This window comes from Scyliorhinus canicula, chromosome 5 (assembly GCF_902713615.1).
Source record: "Scyliorhinus canicula chromosome 5, sScyCan1.1, whole genome shotgun sequence".
Classification (NCBI taxonomy): domain Eukaryota; kingdom Metazoa; phylum Chordata; class Chondrichthyes; order Carcharhiniformes; family Scyliorhinidae; genus Scyliorhinus; species Scyliorhinus canicula.
The window spans coordinates 95,525,133-95,545,973 of NC_052150.1; the positions used below are offsets into that span (position 1 = coordinate 95,525,133).

General features: G+C 44.2%; 1 protein-coding gene across 8 annotated transcripts in view; it reads left to right on the top strand.

Moving 5' to 3' along the window:
- Positions 1-6,945, top strand: part of fam126a (family with sequence similarity 126 member A) — a 131,894-nt gene extending 124,949 nt beyond the window's left edge. For 6 of the 8 annotated variants that reach the window (XM_038797420.1, XM_038797417.1, XM_038797423.1 and 3 more), the window contains one exon: positions 4,601-6,945. In XM_038797420.1, coding sequence (XP_038653348.1) covers positions 4,601-5,136 — 536 coding nt within the window. In that variant the 3' untranslated portion in view covers positions 5,137-6,945. Of the gene's footprint in view, positions 1-263; positions 539-1,071; positions 1,718-4,600 lie in introns of those variants that run through there. The other 2 variants (XM_038797424.1, XM_038797425.1) reach the window with 2 other exon arrangements.
- The last annotated feature ends 13,896 nt before the right edge of the window (positions 6,946-20,841 follow it).

Below are 20,841 nucleotides of genomic sequence, written 5' to 3' on the forward strand. Positions count from 1 at the left end.
ATATTAAAACTATTCCCAAATGATACAGTAATCAAATGACTTTTGAAAATTCTTAATATCAGAAATACCACAGTCTAAACTAGGATAGGAGGGAAAAGTGATGCCAATTTACCATGTATCAGGAAGTATTAATTTTAAATAAGGGTACAATTTCCCCCTCCATTCATTTAAAACCAAACTTGTTTGCCATGTCTTTTTTTTCGCCATTTTCTATGTTTTTTTTGTGTTTCAGCCATTATACGTCTTGTCATTTTCAATCCTAGATATACCTATCAACCATACTGACTCAGTCGAATCTCACAAGCTTCCTTTATCAGACTCTAAGCAAGAAGATAAACATGATAATGGGGAGAGAAGCAAAATACAAACAGAGAATGATGCTCAGCATTATCAGGGTATTCAAGAACCAGCTTCAGATCCTAAGAAAGATGGCAAAGAAATCAAGAGACAGAAATCTCTGAGGAAAAAGATGGAGGATGGAGTACATGCCTCTAGCAGAATCTAGTAGTAGCTGAGTGCTCTATGCTAGCACCCAAAGGTATCTGGGAGTTGAGGGTTAAGAACCTCGTATTGCTATATACTGGAACTCCACAAAGGAAATCTTGAATTGATGCTACATGCAAATGTAAAATATCCACATTAGTAATATGCCAACTGTGCATGATCCACAATTCTAACTTAACATAAAGATTGCATGTTTCTCAAAACTGCACTGATAACTTATCCATTAGAAACCTAAAGACAATGCATTAATTATTACTCAAGATAATTATTTAAAGGATGTTGAGTGGCTGAGTGAACCTCATTAATCTATTGCTGATTCTTGAATAGAATTGCTCACAAAATAAAAGTCTGTGCCAGCAAGCTAAAAATAATAACCACACACGCCTAAACCTGGAAATCAACAACTAACCATCTAAACAATGTACTGCAGCCTTCTGAATGGGAAATGTATAACAACTAATGCAACTCTTTCTAGCTAAATTTGCACTGTAAATATCTAAACAATTTAATTTTATCTTTCCTTTTATCAAACGCAGTTTTAAAATAGATTTATGATTATGTCAACAGAAACTTGAACTTCATGGGATAGATTGTTGATTGAAGTGTTCACGGAACTCTCTCCTCATACATATTGCTATTTCTCCACCTATAGTGATATGCCACCAAAGGAATCCAGGAGCTCAACTTCATTTCTAAAGTTTCTCCTTTCATTATCAACTATGAGCTGAGAAAAATTAAATGGTTACAATTTATTGTATTTTTCGAAGTAGAAATCAAATGTCTATGGTTAAATTTACATTTCAGTTAAGCCTCTAATCGAGCATCAGTAATAGAAAACCTTTTATTGGGGCAAGCATGACTAATCAGTGAATGAAGTAAGAATTATAGTAATTATGGTAGTCTTTGGAATTGGTAGCCATCAGATGTGCCTTTTGATATACACTGACAGTTTCTATCCATTCTAGTGTAACAATGCTCCTTTGTGTGAATTAAAGAAGAACATTATTTCATGACACGTTGCTGACTAGTCCAACATTTTTATTGCCCATCCCTATTTGTCCTTGCGAAGGTTAGACATAGGTACACCCACAATGCTGGTTGGGAGGGAATTCAGGATTTTGACCCAGTGACAGTTGGGAGTAGACAAAACCACACAAGCTCATTTCACACTTAAAATGTGCACGTGCCAGATGCACAACTCAAAAAAAAAAAAAAAAAAATACCATGTTGGTTGCAATAATGAGATAACTGACTTGTTGACCTGTCCCTTGTGGCATTAATTCTCCTTGGATAAGGCTAGAATTCCTTGTTCTTCAACAATGCCATAAGATTCTTAACCTCCAGCTGAAATGCTAAAATAGCAGATAGTCTGACATCTCAGGATGATGCTCAGCATTATCAGGGTATTCAGGAACCAGCTTCAGATCCTAAGAAAGATGGCAAAGAAATAGATACAGAAATCTCTGAGGAAAAAGATGGAGTACAAGGATGGCACCCCAATGATGCAGCATTTGCTCAGAATTATGCTCTTAACCTACAAGCCTCGGACGTGAAGATCAGCGCTACAATTAATCCAAGCTGATCTGATATTGCTAATGTTATTTTGATAGTTAAAATCAATTACATTACCTTGGCAATATTCAGAAATTTTATTAATTATTAAGCTGTATCACACTCTATAAGAGAAAAAGGAGCACTAAGGCAGTGATGTTCATGTTCTCCAAAAATGTAAATTTACGTTTCAGCTTGAGATTTTAAGGTGAGTCTTTCATCATGGGCATTAAGTAATAATAATAATAATAGCCCCTAGTTGCCACATTCTGGTGCCTGTTTGGGGAGGCTGGTACGGGAATTGAACCTGCGCTGCTGGCATTGTTCTGCATTGCAAGCCAGCTATTTATCCCACTGTGCTAAACCAGCCTCTAATTGTATGTAATTGTATGCTGTAGAATGGCATTGTTAATTTAGGTGGGCAAAGTAAAATTGAGCACTTTATCATTTGAAATGCAAATGCATTTTATTCACACATGCTACTACTGAACATTCAATTATGCTTTTAACCTTTCTTCATTCAATACACTGGTCTAGTCTTACTTATTTCCACCCAGCAATAGTGATGACCTTTTTAGCACTTGCTCATACTGCTGAAAGTTGAGATTAGTTATTGCTTAAACTGACATTTGCCTAACTGTTTTATTCTTTGCTTGTATCCTGTTTGGCAACTGGTGTGGTCTGAGCAGCGGTTAAAGAGTCGATGAGCTGTATTGAGAGGAATCCTTGATGCAGCCCCATCGGCGGGCCATTTTACCAGTGGCTGGAATAGTTTGCTGCCCAACTTAGGCCGGTGGCAATTAAAAGAGAAGCAAAATACTGGAGATCTGAAAGTTCTGGAAAAACTCAGTTAATACTTCAAGTCCAGTAAGGCTCTTATGAAACCCGAAGAGGAGTCATATTGGACTCCATAGCATTAACTCTGGTCCCTCTCCACCGATGCTTCCCAACTTGAGTTTTTCAACATTTTGTTTTTATTATAATCAACTAAATTGGCCATCATCCCAGGCCACCAGCTCATTACAGTGGCTACCAGAGCTGAGGACCATCATCTCCTGGGACTCCGTAGCTCAAGGAATGGCCACAGGCATCAAAGGACACCACCACGGCCCCAATGACACCACTGGAAAGATGTTCTCTCCAATAGCTGTTACCTAACTGTCTGGCCTCAGGAGAGGGGAAAAATTAACTCCCTTGTGCCTCAAAGGCTCTCTTGATGGTGATGAAGAGCTTAAAATCCTCTGGGCCAGCTAGCCCACCATTCCGCACATTTCGGTAGTTCACAATGGATTTGTGTAATTATGTAAACTTTTCCCAAGCTAAAGGTAGTAAGTTCACACCAAGAAAATGTATTGAAGTGCTGACCCAATTACCACCCAAAGCTTAGCCCCATGTGATTAGTGGACTGCCTCAGAATTCTTGTATGCTTTGCTTTTCATATCTAGTTTCTAACAAAGTGTGTGAAACTACCATCTAATGTTTGGTCTCAACTCTGAATGCAGCCTAGTTTGTAACTATCTATATTGAGCTATACTGCAAACTGTCCATTTGCAACTGAAGCTGCTTTTCAACTTCACAAAGTTGCCAGTACAGCTGGCCTACTGTTATGTGCTAGCCTAACCAGAGCTAATAGAAAATAAAATGCCGCAGCTGTTTCATGTGATGCTAAATTCTTTACAATGTTAAAATCTTCCTTGCACCTTTTTTTTTGTTGTTGAAGTTCATGTGGTGCTGTTTTTGAAGAGGATAAGGTTTTGGCATGCATCTAGAGTTGGCTGATGGTCCCCAATGGCGTTCTTTTCATTCCAACGTTAATGTGGTGTTTTGAAACTTTAATTTATTATGACCTAGAGGAAAAGCAGGAGTTCACATTGTATCTATTGTGCCACTGTGGCAAGGTGCAAGAGACCTTGTGACTTCTATGGAGGGGCAGAGAAAGCAGACGAAATCTCCCAGAACTACTGATTTCAGAGTGGTTTGGAGACCTGGGAGGGAATGGCTTGCCTGCTCAAACCTCTCTTCGGAGAGTAGTAAAGCTAATTAGAAAAGATGAGAAACTGTAGTCTGAATCACGTCAACTAATTATGAAAGCTGACATACAGAACATCGGGCTTCACTTGGCAGCGATGGTTTAGCTGAACACTCACTTTGCATCCCATCCTATTTCACAGTTGAGATGTAATACGGATGTCTAACCAGAATCTGTCCTCTTCCCTCCAGGCAGGTGAGGTTGAAATTGGAGAAATGTCAATGAGCGTGACAGTATAAGTATTATTTCCCTCCACACATTGACTATTCCCTTTTGTTGACTCCAACAATTCCGTTATCTTTTACATATTCAATGTGTTTTTATAGGAATAAAATGTACAGATGTACATTGCCCTTTATAAAACTATCTTTGCTTTTAGAATGAGGAAATGTTTAATAAGTTAATCCTTCTACCAGTTAAAGATGTAAACTTATTGCAAATAATAAGAAGTGGCCAGATTGGATCAGTCCTGACTTATGAAGATTGGACCTTTTCATCTTTGTCATCTTTTTCTAGAATTAACTGATTTAAAAGCCCAGGAGGATCTTATGGACATCTCTGAAATGGATGAAGGATTTTGTTCTAAGGTTGCTAACACAAGCAGCAAGGCATCTACGGGGAAAAGTCAATTGAAATCATTTGGCAACAAGCCTGGTAAAGAACGAGAAATAGCAGACGAGACCTGCCGGGAACATCTTGCTCGTAAGCAGTCACGAAGAGCCGTGAGTGAGAATCTGGAGCTCGTGGCCATGAAAAGACTGACTCTGACGAGTAGTCAGTCCCTGCCTAAGCCAGGAAACCACAGTCTGGCTAACACGGCGACAACCCTCTTCAGTAAATCCTTTGAACAAGTTAGTGGTGTCTTTATTGGAAGCAGTGCAGCCAATGCCACAAGTAGGAATACAACAGAATCCAACCGATTCTCAGCTTGCAGCCTTCAGGACGACAGACTTGCACTTGTGGCTGATAGAGACCTTCAAGCTTCTGTCACTCAACATCAGAAACAACACTGCTCACCTGGTTTTAATGTTCAGCTGTCACCAGATATGTAACTTTGCAACATGGACATTGAAGAAAAGTTTCTATTTTTTTGTAGTCCATATATGATTTTGTCAAATGCAAAACTGTATTTTTACAGAGTTTAAGTACTGTGGAGTTTCAGTTTTTAAAATGTTTAATGTGCCTGTAAAAACAAAGTATTAACTGAATGAAACGGATGGTACATCACTTTTCAGGACCGTTGATGAATGTGTACTGGTGTTCTTAATTTTTATCCAGATATCATCTTTTGAGCAGTTAACTTTTATAATAATGAATAACCTAGAACCTTCTCATTTGAAGAAACACTTGTAACACTTGTTTCTGTTTTGCTCTGTCCTGCTTTTTATATGACTGAGAGCTTGTTATTTTATGAGCTTTCTACCACGTTTTAATGGAATTGTATTTTGAGAAATTTGTTACTGTGCAAAAACAGTTCAAGGTAACAATGTTAGTCGAATTTTGATATGAACCTAGTTGAACTGAATTATGTATAGTCATCCTTGATATACCAGAAATGGAAAATGCTGACTTGTGGAACCAAGAGTGACCTGCGTGGGTGATTGCAAAAATCAGTCCTATTACTGCGGTTCATGCTGCCACTATAGCACTTTGAGCCAAAATGCTCATTTTAATGTAACCGTTTATTGACTATTACTGCCTAGTTAAAATACACATTGAAAAATAAAATCGAGTTAAATTACTTGGTACAAAATCATAATTTTATTTTTTGTGCAAATTGCTATTATCTTCCTTGAAGAATTTTATTTCTCCATGTTTTTGAACGTCAGGCAATAAATTGCAATTACTGAAAAAAGTAAAGCCATTATTCAAGTGGATTTTTAAGTTTATATATTTTCATGTAGCAATTAGCATTATTGTTTAAGGCAGCTAAATTTGTGCACTTATTTTTGTACATAAGTGAAATATAGCTATTTTGTAACACTAGTTTTTTTGGTTGGATCACTTGAGAACCAGTCAGAGTACAAAATGGGCTATTTACTTTCCCTTGCCTAGTTTCAGGCAAATTTTAGTGCCCAGATTAAGACTGAGACAATTTGGTAAATGAACAGGGTCAAATATGAGACTTTCCTGGTGTGTGTGTGACTTTCAAGAGTACCTTTTATAATCATCGTGTAGATACGTACATGATGCCTTTTAGCGTGGAATGGAATAAGCACTTAAATGATTTCGTTTGTATTGAAGAACGAACAGATTTGAAAAATGTAATAGTTGGTCTCATACTTGGATTAGCAGATATCCATATTTCATGTTTGTGGACAAAGTTTGACCATTGCAATATTGGTTATCTGTTCCACACTTGTAATTTCATATTCCCAGAATACATTTTATATTCCCAGAATACAGAGCACTTTACTATTCAGATTTATTCCTTCGAGTTTGCGATAGTCGGGAGAGGCCAATGAAAATTACTATTTGCATTCTATAAGTCGCGACTAAAAGGTGAATTGATCCAAGTGTTAAATAATGCCGTTAAATATCATACTGAAATGATTTCAATATTTTTGGACATGGTGCTGTAAAACATAAATATGCATTAAAATAATTGGTTAGGTGTTTCTCAAAGGGGGTACATACTAGTCATAACTGCTTTGGTTGTCTTGCTAGAATTTCTATATTTGCCTTGACTTTTGTAATACTGGCTTTAAGAATTCCAAAATGTATTTGTAACTATTTTACTTGTACTGTCTACAGTTCAAAAACTAGTATGATGCATTTTAAATACCTTTTGGGTTGTAGGGATACCTTGAATAACTGTTAATTGTTTCTCTTACAGAAAATTAAAGCTTTAAAAATATTAATGTTGCATACTCATCCTACTTCGAGACAAGTAATGTATATTAGGGAAAGATGAAATGTGTCTTGCTCTGCTGACCTGTCAGTTTCACTAAAACTAAAGAAGAGGGTCTTAGAATTAGGCTCTGTAGCACTGACTCTGATACAGCATATAGACCTGTTTCTAGCACAGTCCATGTGGTGTCCCATTGCAGGGAGGGTACTAGCATGGGTATGTATGCACCAAAAGCTGCGCTGGCATGATGACTGACCGCTGTCCCACCTCATTTAGCACTTGGTTAACATTTGATCTGTGAACTGGGCATCAGTGCGAATCAATCCCAGTGTATTCAGCAGCATATGGGAATACCCCATTTGCACTATTTAAAAGAACCAGTCCCCCAGTTGTAGTTGAGGTACTTTTGACATTTCTGCTTAAGCACAGTTAGGTGAAGTATTGTGCCGACTGCCATTGGCCTTAAAGCATTCATTGACTTTTTATCCATCCAGACCTTTCCAAGTCGGAGGAGACAACATTTCCCACCTCTCCCAAAACTCCATTTATCAGAGCATTCAGGATGTGACTGTGGCCAGATATATCAGAAGAAATGAGTGCATTGTTTTCTCCCTCAGCAGAGAGAGCAAACAATGAGTGGACATGTGGCTTTGCTACGATAGTGGAATTTCCAATTGTGCGGTGTGGGAACCCCATGTCAACAGAGGAGTATAGGAACATTAACGGCTACCATGCTATCAACATGCAGTGGTGTGCAACATAAGCTGGTGAATTCCTGCAGAAGCCATGGCACATTCATTCATTCTGAGCCAGTCGGCTGTCTGTGGGCCTCCACTGAGGACCAGAAGATGGCTGCTTGAGGAGAAATTCTATACCTGGCGCACACGACTGATCCATCTTCCTCACTCAGCCATATGAGAACACCAAATGAATAGTAAGAGCCTGGAGCCGCCAAGGATATTGTGGACCAATTAGTCGGTTTCTATGATCTCGACCTCTTGAGGAGAGCCTCCCAATACATGCAGGAGCAGTGTCTTAAGTTTATGGTGGTCTACTGTGTCTCATAACCATCGTCAGAGTGCATGCACTGCCTCCAGTAATCTGGAGGTCACTGTGGATGGAAGCTGAGGCAGGGAGGGTGCATCTTATTCTGCCTTGCTCCAGGCAGCTGTCAAGAGTGCACCTGCCCAGAGGGCAGAAATCTCCCAAGCCCCTGCCAGCATGTATAACTTACATAGCGGGAGGGCCAGAAATTGGTTTCACATTGGTCTGAATTTACAGTAGGATCTTCCGCTGGTGCCTGCAGGTCAAAAAACGCACCAAAGGATGGCATTCTCATTTGCATCCTATTGGATGCAGATGAAGGTCTAACATTCCGTCGTCCCTCCCCCCCTTCTCTCCCCTCCCCCCCCCCTTCTCTCCCCCCCCCTTCTCTCCCCCCCTTCTCCCCCCCTTCTCCTTCTCCCCCCTCCCCCCCCCCTTCTCTCCCCCCCCCTTCTCTCCCCCCCCTTCTCTCCCCCCCCCTTCTCTCCCCCCCCCTTCTCTCCCCCCCCTTCTCTCCCCCCCCCTTCTCTCCCCCCCCCTTCTCTCCCCCCCCCTTCTCTTCCCCCCCCTTCTCTCCCCCCCCCTTCTCTCCCCCCCTCCCCCCCCCTTCTCTCCCCCCCTCCCCCCCCCCCTTCTCTCCCCCCCTCCCCCCCCCCTTCTCTCCCCCCCCTCCCCCCCCCCTTCTCTCCCCCCCCCCCCCTTCTCTCCCCCCCCCCTTCTCTCCCCCCCCCCAAATTCTCTGAGACTGGTGGGAAAACACACCGGTGTGAAGCATGCTTATAACATGGCATGCAGATGTCTGGACTGAGCAATGCCTGGGGCTGTCACCAGAATTCTGAATGAAGGCCACCTGCAACCCTGGACCCTAGAATGCCACAGGAGTGGATCGGGATCATCTGCAGGTGACCCATCCAAACCCTGTCCTGGAGGAGATCCATCTTCCAGCCTCAGAATGTTCCTGGAGACCCATCTTCTAGTCAGAGTGCTTCAAGAGATTTATCTTTTTCAGGTGGTCTACCTTCTTCAATAGTTGTCCGTGATTTTTTAAAATATAAATTTAGAGTATCCAATTCTTTTCTTTTCCAATTTAAGGGGCAATGTAGCATGGCAAATTTTCCTACCCTGCACATCATTTTGGGTTGTGGGGGAGCAGCCCACACAGAGACGGAGAATGAACAGACACCACACGGACATTGACCTGGACCCAGGTTCAAACCTGTGCCCTCTGCCCCATGAGGCAACAGTGCTAACCACTGCACCATCGTGCCACCCACAATTGCCCATGATGTTGAATGCCTTTTTAATTTGGCACCCGGACACGATAGCTCACTACACACCATCTAGACCTGCCCATCACTGAATACAGCATGAAATACGTGGGTGGAGATTAATCAGGTCCAGCCCAGTGGCATGTTTTCCTGCCTGCCACTACAGTGAGAAACACTCCCAAGTTCCTGCTCCTGCCAAGGCATTTTGTCTCAAATTAGAAGAATTCTGCCCTACTTTTCAATAAAACTGCTACCTTAACCACCATGGGTCCACCCTTCTCTGCCTTTACTCCTATGTTAGATATCCCCTTCGCCGCCTTCAAATAGAGCAACTCACAAAAATCTTTTAATTTAACATCTTTATTCAACGTTAATTATTGAAATGGAATGAAGTATTCACCGTTGTGAATTCCCTTAGTGCCCATGGTCTGTCCCAGTGCTCTTAGGCCGTGCAGCTCAAATGGCTACTGGACAGTTGCTGGAATGGTATTACTTTCACTGGGATAGGCTGCATATGACCTTGTAGGGAGCCCTTAAGAGGTTCTAGCTTTGGATTGTATTACAGTTGCTTGGGTGGCAGCAGTCTGGGCTGAATGGCAAGACATTGGTGGAGTGGCAGTGATAGAAATACTAATGCGGACACCCTGGTTCTTCATTCTCGGAGCTACAACCACTCCCACAGGGTGCACAAGCGATTCACCTGGAGGACAATTGCTAGACGGTCACAAGAGCCTGAATATTCCTTTGAGTATGAAGCTATGCAACCATGATGGCAACTGTGTGAGCCTGCATAGTAGCAAGCATGTATCTTGTCTAAGTTTCTACTACAGCAGCAGATATGTGATTTCCGTCTGTGTTGCAATGGAAGTTGAGACATTGAAGTTGTTTGTGTTGCCATGGATTTGGCAATCACTTGCAAGGTGGAAAGTTTGGCCTCCAGCCCCCTGCATGCTCCTTGACAGTTAAAGACAATTGTATTTGGCAGGCTTGGAACCATATATGAAACATCTAAATGTGCATATTCATCAGTGTTCTCTTGCATACTGCCCCACCAAAGTCCTGGGGCTGGATTCTCTGTTTCTGTGGCTAAGTGCCGACGCCGTCGTGGAACCCGCGGTGTTTCACAACTGGCAAATTAGTGTGGACCCCTCACTGATTCTGGTACCGGTGAGGGGCTAGCGTCGCACCACGGGATCGTACAAAAAACAACCGGAGAATGGCCGGGTCCTGGGCCACGCATGCGCACGGCTAACGACCTGCAGCAGTCGCACCAAGCAACATAGTGCTGGACGTGCATGTAACCTGACCCACAAACCGCGCCGCCCCAGCTCTCTCTTCCCCCCCCCCCCCCCCCCCCCCCCCCCCACCCCCCTCCCAGCACTGATCCCAGCCGAGTGTGATGCCCCTGGATACAGCCCGCAGCCGGAATGCCGGGTTCCTGACCGCTGGAACCACACGTGTCAGGCACCGTCAGGAACTCGGCCCTTTGGAGGCAGAGCATAGAACATAGAACGATACAGCGCAGTACAGGCCCTTCGGCCCACGATGTTGCACCGACATGGGAAGTCAAAAACTAAAGGCCATCTAACCTACACTATGCCATTATCATCCATATGCTTATCCAATAAACTTTTAAATGCCCTCAATGTTGGCGAGTTCACTACTGTTGCAGGTAGGGCATTCCACGGCCTCAACACTCTTTGCGTAAAAAACCTACCTCTGATGTCTGTCCTATATCAATTACCCCTCAATTTAAGGCTATGTCCCCTCGTGCTAGTCACCTCCATCCGCGGGAGAAGGCTCTCACTGTCCACCCTATCTAACCCTCTGATCATTTTGTATGCCTCTATTAAGTCACCTCTTAACCTTCTTCTCTCTAACGAAAACAACCTCAAGTCCATCAGCCTTTCCTCATAAGATTTTCCCTCCATACCAGGCAACATCCTGGTAAATCTCCTCTGCACCCGTTCCAAAGCTTCCACGTCCTTCCTATAATGAGGCGACCAGAACTGTACGCAATACTCCAAATGCGGCCGTACCAGAGTTTTGTACAGCTGCAACATGACCTCATGGCTCCGGAACTCAATCCCTCTACCAATAAAGGCCAACACACCATAGGCCTTCTTCACAACCCTATCAACCTGGGTAGCAACTTTCAGGGATCTATATACATGGACACCGAGATCCCTCTGCTCATCCACACTGCTAAGAATTTTACCATTAGCCAAATATTCCGCATTCCTGTTATTCTTTCCAAAGTGAATCACCTCACACTTCTCTACATTAAACTCCATTTGCCACCTCTCAGCCCAGCTCTGCAGCTTATCTATGTCCCTCTGTAACCTGCAACATCCTTCCACACTGTCTACAACTCCACCGACTTTAGTGTCGTCTGCAAATTTACTCACCCAACCTTCTGTGCCCTCCTCTAGGTCATTTATAAAAATGACAAACAGCTACGGCCCCAGAACAGATCCTTGTGGTACACCACTCGTAACTGAACTCCATTCTGAACATTTGCCATCAACCACCACCCTCTGTCTTCTTTCAACTAGCCAATTTCTGATCCACATCTCTAAATCACCCTCAATCCCCAGCCTCCGTATTTTCTGCAATAGACGACCGTGGGGAACCTTATCAAACGCTTTACTGAAATCCATATACACCACATCAACTGCTCTACCCTCGTCTACCTGTTCAGTCACCTTCTCAAAGAACTCGATAAGGTTTGTGAGGCATGATCTACCCTTCACAAAACCATGCTGACTATCCCTAATCATATTATTCCTATCTAGATGATTATAAATCGTATCTCTTATAATCCTCTCCAAGACTTTACCCACAACAGACGTGAGGCTCACTGGCCTATAGTTACCGGGGTTATCTCTACTCCCCTTCTTGAACAAAGGGACCACATTTGCTATCCTCCAGTCCTCTGGCACTATTCCTGTAGCCAATGATGACATAAAAATCAAAGCCAAAGGCTCAGCAATCTCTTCCCTGGCTTCCCAGAGAATCCTAGCATAAATCCCATCAGGCCCCGGGGACTTATCTATTTTCACCTTGTCCAGAATTGCCAACACTTCTTCCCTACGCATTGCAGGTGGGCTGGCTGATGATGCGTCGATGCCGTTGAAACGGCGCGCGTCACGTTGATGTCAGTTTGGAGGGGCCAGAGCATAGCTGACAGGCGTCAAATCCGCGCCGGCCCCGATTTCAGCGCGAAAATCCATTTTCTGCCCAATCATCGCACATTATTTTGGCGCCAAGTTACAGAGAATCCAGCCCCTTGTCTTTGTTTTCTGTAGCAGAACTCCTGTGATCTGGTGTACACACTATCCTTTCGCCCTGGCTCACTGCAGCCCACCCATGTATGGTGACTTGCCATGTGTATACGCAACTCAATGCTAGTCTCAAGTTTGCACAGTGACGGTATCTGAGATGGTGACTGCAAGTGTCAGATGAAATTATAGTGTTTCCTTCTCACTGGTGTGGATTTTCTGTCTTTTTACCCTTCATGCCACCTGTGCTAGCTCTATCGGCTCTATCGGCTCAACTCTTTCTCCTCCCCCACCCCGCCCCACCATCTCTCTCTCCGTTGGCTGTGCAGTGGCTGACCAGAGGGGAGCAGTTGGAATCTAAAAGCATAAAGCCAGAATGGGAGGGTTCAAATGGAGAGGAAAACAAGAGGTCCATGGTCACACCATCTGCAACTTGTACATCATGCCAAATAGCAAGAAGGGTGAGGTAAGAGTTGAGCCATAACTCTATCATCCTGAATGGTCTCAGCGATGCCTGATACTACATGTTCTGTCGCATCCCTGGCACCATGATGTGGAGCATCTCGTCCTCTGCCAGGCTGAAGCCAAAGGCATGCCAGACCCCTACTACTTTGTGTTCCCCATTTTTGTGAACAAACTTGCTCTGCAAGGGAGAAAGCATTGTGTTTGCGTGATGTGCCTGCCTCGAGGTATGTACAGGCAGAGAGAGGTAGGTGAGAGCCTGGCCTCATTCGGTGTGTGAGGGTGAGATGGAGTATCTGAATGTTAGGCTGAGTGATGGGAACTGTTGAGTAATGAGGTTCTGGCGAATTGAGCAGTGTGAGAGGTTTGTGGTCCGCTTGGTTTGAGGTGTCATGTGCACATGCATTCATAGACCTTGACTACCTGTGTGAGGTCATTAAACTTCATTTAGCACTGTTGCCAGATTCTGGGCATGTATCTCCTTGGTACCTGATCTCAGCGGAGGGTCTGCACTGAGGTCTCCTAGCCCACCCATGGAAGCATAGCCCTATCCAATTCCATTACAAAGGCCTCCAGCACTATCTTGGAGCTCTCTATCTGCTCTGGTGTTTCACTTCCCTTGTGTAGAATTGAAGCACTGCCAGTCAACAGTAGCCTCCTTTCATTTGGTACAGCGTCCTTATAAGAGGGATATGTTGCTTTTAAGAGCTGGTATTGTAGTAGAACACATGCTAGCCTAACATACTGTTAGACCCCCAATTTGTGAATGCAGGCAATGAACAGCATTAGTCACACTGGACTGCACACACAGCCAATGGAAATGAGGAGGCAGCACAACTGCTGCTGGCTGCAACAGGCACAGACGATCGTGAATTGCAACTCCTCCCCCCACCCCCCCCCCCCCCAAGAAAAACTGGTGCAAACCAATTTTTAGCCCCATGTCTCTTACTTTCTATTGCATTTTTTGATGAGTTGAATGTTTTTCACATTAGTTAACTTTGATATCTCAATCAAATTACAGAGCTGCAATTACCCATTGATATATTTAAATCATTAATGGGCAATTCTGAATACTTCAGTTAGCTGACTAATTTTATCAGTGTGAAGTGGGGCCACTGAACCTTTTTGCAGAACATTTTCAAATCTGTTGTTTAGATGTTAATATTCATACATAGCCTTCTGGTGATCAACTGAAGTAATTAGTTTACATTTATTTTTGGAAAGTCCAGAAACTCCTAGAAGTTGCAACTAACCTGATTCGTATTTCTGAGGTGTTGTTGCACAGTGGTAGTGCCCCTATCTCTGGACCATAAGCTCTCAGTTCAAGTCCAGCACCAGGACCTATTGGCCACAGAAGGACCGTTCATTGTGCATCAGGGGCTGATAATCAGCTCAGGAACCCTTCTACCATTATTTTTTTTTAAAAATGTTTTCTATTGAGTTTTCATATTTTATATTGAACAAATAACAAATTATTAGAGAGAGAAAAAAAAAGCACGCAAAAATTAACATGTATATTTACAGGTAAGCATCTTCGTAATAACAACTGTGGCCGCCCCCTTTAGCCGGCTTACATATTTTACATTCCCCAATATGGCCGAGGCACATGTTTATAGGCATTTATTTACAGTTTGGTTTTGGGCCTTAGCTAGCCATCAAACCCCCATAACGAACCCGTAGCCCCCCCCCCCCCCCCCCCCCCCGGCTACCTTCCCCCGATTCCCGTCCATTTCCCCCTGATTCTTGGCCACCATTATTACTCAAATGGAAAAAAGTGTGTATGAAGATAACGCTTTCCCATGTAATGAAATAAATTATGGCATTTTTCATAACATATTTGTTTTCTGGCTGCTAGGCAATGTCTAGTTATTGCTGTTGCCTAATTATCCCAACAGCTGTTTTGCTGAGTTTATTTTCATAGCTTGTCATGATGAGATTTGAATTCTAGGTCCTCTCACCAAGTACAGTACCATAACTGCTGTAATACTCCCCCTCTTCCTCTCCAGATATGTTTCAGACATTACAGGAATTTTACTTACTTTCACAATGACTCTCATACTTAGCTTTGAAGCCAGGCCTGTGCCAGGAATTGTTCAAATAAGTACTTCACACCAGAATTAATTAATCTCCCATTTCTTACCCTCAAATACAGGCATCAGAACCAATAAAACATCAGAATGCAGAGTAGTTGCAAATGCAGTGCATTTACTGGGAATTTGTGGAGTGGGAATTTTGGGCCCGAATTGTGCGGCAGATCCAACTTAGACTCCATCACACACAATCTTTGTTCTGGGGTGGTGGAGGTGAGATTGAGTCAGTCCCTCCAACCCAGCAAGCAATCTGGGGTGGTTACGGGGCAGAACCGTGCTGAGGGATACTGGTTAGTTGGCCCACCTCAGTTCCCTGGGACTTCGCTTACAGTTGTTGTGGAAGCTGTTAATTCCTCTAGCCCTCATCTACACCAATCACTCCCCCTGTCCTTTATGACCCTTTCATGCCCTCTTATACCCCCTCGTGCCATCACAGTAGCCTGTCACCCCATTTTCAAAGGGATAGACCTCAGGAGCCATGTGAAAATGAAAAACAGATCTTTAAATAAACTTTGAAGTCTTGCTTGATGCCTTCCATTGCTGAGCAGATGACCCAAGAGTAGACTTGTGGGCAGTAATTGCCGGGCACGTCCTTCTCCCCGGGGAGCTATACTTACCTTCGCACACCTGGCAGATTCCCTTCACCAGGTTCACATTTTTAAAACACAGTTGTCAACCTCACATATGTGACATATCAATGGGGATTGGAGGGGGGGGGGGGGGGGGGGTTGATGTAGGTTTGGGAAGTGAACGCCTGGTTGAAGGAATGAGATGGGAAAGAGGACTTCCATTTCATGGGGCAGTGGTACCAGTACAGGACCAGGAAGGAACTGTACCATTGTGATAGGGCACTACCTGAAGAGGGATTGAAGCAGCGTCCCAGCAGAGAGGATAAATAGGTTGGCCTTTAACGACTTTAAAGTGGAGGGGGAGCTGGGCTCAGGTGGAAAAGGCAGAATTAATAAAGGCTTCAAGACAATTGAAAAGGAAAAGAGTAGAGTAACGGTCAGGAGTTGTGCTTTAGACACCACAGGTAGAAAAAAAAAGTCAAGTAATTAAACCAGGAGTGAGAAATAAAAAATATTTGAGTAAAACATTGGAGCAGCAGCCCAGGTTAAGGTCCATGTCCTGAATAAACGAACAAACATGCTTTATACAAACAGAGTATAAAACAAATTGAATGAATTGCAGGCCCAAATTTAATTTGGAGGATATGACAAGGTAGCCATTACGGTGACATGGCAGGAAGATGGTCAAAACTGGAAACTAAATGCACCAGGTTCTAAGGTCTGCAAGATGGACAAGAAAAATGATAGAGGCAAGGGGAGTCGCCTCAATGATTGAGGATGAAATCAGTTCAATGATAAGCGAGGATAAAATGAAAGATAAGCAAGCTGCAGATGTTATGAATAGAATAAAAGAATAGAAAATTATTTTAAACTGTATAGCGGATGCTGTGAATAATTGTAACTAAGTTATATTATAATGGCAAACAATTAAAAAGTGGTAGTCTGCCAATTTAACATTGTGGATAGGGATCTTTCCAAAAGACTGCACAAAAGGCTATAATGTGACTCGTATTTATCCCTTGGATAGAAAGGGAATCCAGTAAGCATTGTGAAGTACTTCTTCTTCCTCAGAAGATTATTCTATTACTACTCCCTTTGGAAGCGTGCAATCTTCCTTATGGTTTAATCACAGTGAACCGTGGCAGCATAAATTTGATCATCTTAGTGCCATCCACAGAAAATGAATGTGCGTTGTCAATAACACTAGACTCCCAAACACCTGTTAATTTGGTAAGAAACAAGAGATTGTGGTGCCACTGCTCTTCTAATGAACAATATATTGTCTGTTTTTCCCTAATACCTCACTAATGCATCCTCAAATTGTTTCACATCCATAATTTTAGTCAGTCATTAATTACTAGGTGAGAAAAACAGACATGTTCCTGCTTTTCATTAAAAGAAGAATTCATTGATAGCCATATTCTGTGTGTTGATATCATTTGATTTTGGTGCCTAATATTGCTACTTTGTACCCATTTCAATTTGGGAGAAGAAATTGTCCAAATTCAATGATCTGGTGGGGTAATATGCAGTAGATTTTCTTCTATTGCTTGATCACCTCACCATTGTCAGGACAAACTGTGGCTACAAGAGCAGAAGGTCAAAGGCTTATAAGGAGTGTATGTTCCAGATTACCCTTACTGTTGGTTCTTGACTTCAGTATTTTTTACGGTAACCTTACAGGGACATGGGGGTTTCTTGCTTATTAAATCACTCCTAATGCCTAATACGAGAATTCTAATATATTGTAAATGATGCCGCACAATACTTGACTGGCTAGCCTGATTTAAACCCCTCCATGATTCAACCTTGGCTTCTTGTAAACACTTTTTAAAAACAACACTACTTAACAATAAAAGCCTCTACTGGAAAACCCCATGTTTCTACCCCAGCCCTACTCAACTCAACCCAACCCCCTCAGGATTTGGTTGTTACTCTTTTTAAAAAAAAATATTTTATTAGGGTATTTATAGTTTTTATAATAATAATAACAACAACAAAAACACAGTATATAAAACATTTCCATCCCTGACACGTTCCTCACATCCCCAACAAAGAAACAATAGCCTAAACACCCCCCTCCCCCCCGCCCCCTAGATTTCTGCCTCTGCTGACATTTAATTTTCCCCGAGAAAGTCGACCAACGGCTGCCACCTCCGGACGAACCCTAATATTGACCTTCTTCGGGCGAGGCCAACTTTATTTTCTCAAGACTGAGAAACCCAGCCATGTCGCTAACCCAGGTCTCTGATTTTGAGGGCTTCGAGTCCCTCCACATGAACAGTATCCATCTCCGAGCTACGAGGGAGGCAAAGGCCAAAACGTCAGCCTCTCTGTCCCCCCTGGACTCCCGGCTCTTCCGACACTCCAAAGATCGCCACCTCTGGACTCGGCACCATGCTTGTTTTAAGTACCGTGGACATGACATCAGTAAAATCGTGCCAAAATCCTCTAAGCTTTGGGCATGCCCAAAACATGTGGACATGATTTACTGATCCTCCCGCGCACCTCGCACACCCGTCCTCTATCCCACAAAACGTGTTCTTCCGGGCCACCGTCATGTGTGCCAGGTGGACTAACTTAAATTGTATCAGGCTGAGCCTGGTATATGATGAGGATGTATTAACTATGCCTAAGGCATCTGCCCACAAACGCTATCTCTATCTCTCCCCCCAGCTCACCTTCCTACTTGCCCTTTAGCTCCTCTATCTGAGTTTCCTCCAACTCCATAAGCTCTTTGTAGATCCAATACCTTCCCCTCTCCCACCCCCCCCGTTGTGTAAACTACCCTGTCCAAGTATCCCCCGTGGTGGCAGGATCGGGAAGGTCGGAACCTGCCTTCTCAAAAAATCCTGTCCCTGCAGATACCTAAACCCATTCCCTGCTGCCAGGTCAAATTTCTCCTCCAATTCCTTCAAACAGGGGAAGCTCCCATCTATAAATAAGTCTACCATCTTCTTGATCCCTGCTCTCTGCCGTCTCCGAAACCCTCCATCCAGCCTTCCCGGCACGAACCAATGGGCCCAGACCAATGCTCCCTCAGTTCTCCTATATTTCCTCCAATGCCCTCAGATTCTCAGGGCCGCCACCACCACCAGGCTTATGGAGTACCGGACCGGCGAGAATGGCAGAGATGCCGTTATCAGTGCCCCCAGAATTGTGTCCTTGCATGATGCAGCCTCTACTCGCTCCCACAACGACTACCCACTTCCTAATCATGGCTATATTAGCCACCCAGTAGTAATTACAAAAGTTCGGCAGCGCCAACCCACCCTCCCCCTGGCTAAGCTCCAGCAACACTTTCTTCACTTGCGGGGGTTTTACCCCCACACAAAGCCCTAAATCGCCCTATTTCCCCGTTTAAAAAAGGCCCCCGGGATAAAAATGGGGAGGCACTGAAAAACTAGCAAAAATCTGGGGAGGACCGTCATTTTCACGGTCTGTATCCTCCCTGCCAGTGACAGCAGGAGCTTGTCCCATCTCCTAAAGTCCTCCTTCATTTTCTCTACAAGCCGGGACAAGTTTAGCTTGTGCAATGTCTCCCATTCCCGTGCCACCTGGATTTGTCCACAGGATTCCCGTGCCACCCAAAGGTGGAAAAATTAAAATCGGGTTGCTCAGGAGACCGGGGGCGTGATCTTCCCAAAAGGCAACAAAGTCCTTTCGCGAGCGTGTTTAACCATGTGTTTCCCAGCACTTGCAGTACAGAGAAACACGTGGCTATTCAACGGTACTCGTGTTGAATAAGGGGCCTAAATGTGGAACGCACGGCCAAGGTTGCACATATCACCCCGTTTTTTACAACGGGGAGTTCCACTCGCCGGAATGCCCCGTTGTAATGAGATCGGGGCGCCATTTTTAAATGGCATCCTGATCTCGGAAGCGCACAAAGAAAAAATCCCTGATGGCCCCTCAGTTCGAACACAACATGGGAGGGTCCCCCGCACCCCCAACACCCACGGTGGGCAACCCCGGCCCAATTGCGCACGTTCAGAAAATGCCAGCTTGGCACCTTGGCAATGTTGACCTAGCAGTGCCACCTGGGAACCTTGGCAGTGCCAGACCAGCACCCAGGTGGCACTGCCAGGGTACCTAAGTGCCACCAGCAGTGCCAGGGCACCTCCCTGCCCAAAGGGCATGCAGCGAGGGACCTCCGATCCCCTTGGAGACTCCCACGAGTGGCGTTCCGCCTGGTCCCCGTTTGTGGTGATATGCCTGTGAATAATATGGTTTATAGATAGCAATGTGACCTCTAACCAGCGGGTGGCATCAGACATTGGTCACGTAACATCTGACTCTCGCCAGATGGTTGTAAGGCGTACATCGGGACACTCGCACATGGGGGTAGTTCCAGTTCTAGGAGAGTTAATGAAACTCAAAGAGTAACTAAGTCTGTATAGCATCTGGTTATTATTTTGCCATGGGTTGATCAATAAGGCATCATTCTAGTTAAGTCATCAGCAGTCCTGTATGAATCATTGCAAAGACAAGGTCACAGAACATAACAGGAACCAGTATCAAACAGTGCTCACCCGAGGTCCCCAAGGCAAAGGGATTGAATCCCACAGCCTCAGGTACCTTGGGAATCAGCACATTAGAGTGAGGCTAACTACTTCACACTAATATGCAGATTTGCCAAAACCTGATAACGCTCATCATGGGCGGGATTCTCATTGCAACATCAAGTTGAATCTCGAGGCGTTGTGAGCTGGGTGAATCCTGGTAGTGGGGTCTCCTGGCTTTCACTGGCCATGTTGTGCCGTGGCGAGGTGCATTTCCGGCGCTGCTTGGCCAGAAGATCAGAATGTCCAATTTACCTAACAGCACGTCTTTCGGGTCTTGTGGGAGGAAACTGGAGCACCCGGAGGAAACCCACGCAGACACGGGGGAACGTGCAGACTCCGCACAGACAGTGACCCAAGCCGGGATTCGAACCCGGGTCTGTGGCACTGTGGAGCAACAGTGCTAACCACTGTGCTGCCGTGATGCGCATTAGATCAGGACAGATATTTTAGAGGGCTGTGGGCTGGAGAAGGTTACAGAGATACAGCTGGAGCAGAATATGGAGTCATTTGAACACAACAGTGAGAATTTTATAATCAAGCACTGCTTAACTGGGAACAGTATAGGTCAGTGAGCACAGGGGTGAAGGGAGAATGGGGCTTGTTGGGGTGGGGAATGGTCTGGCAAAG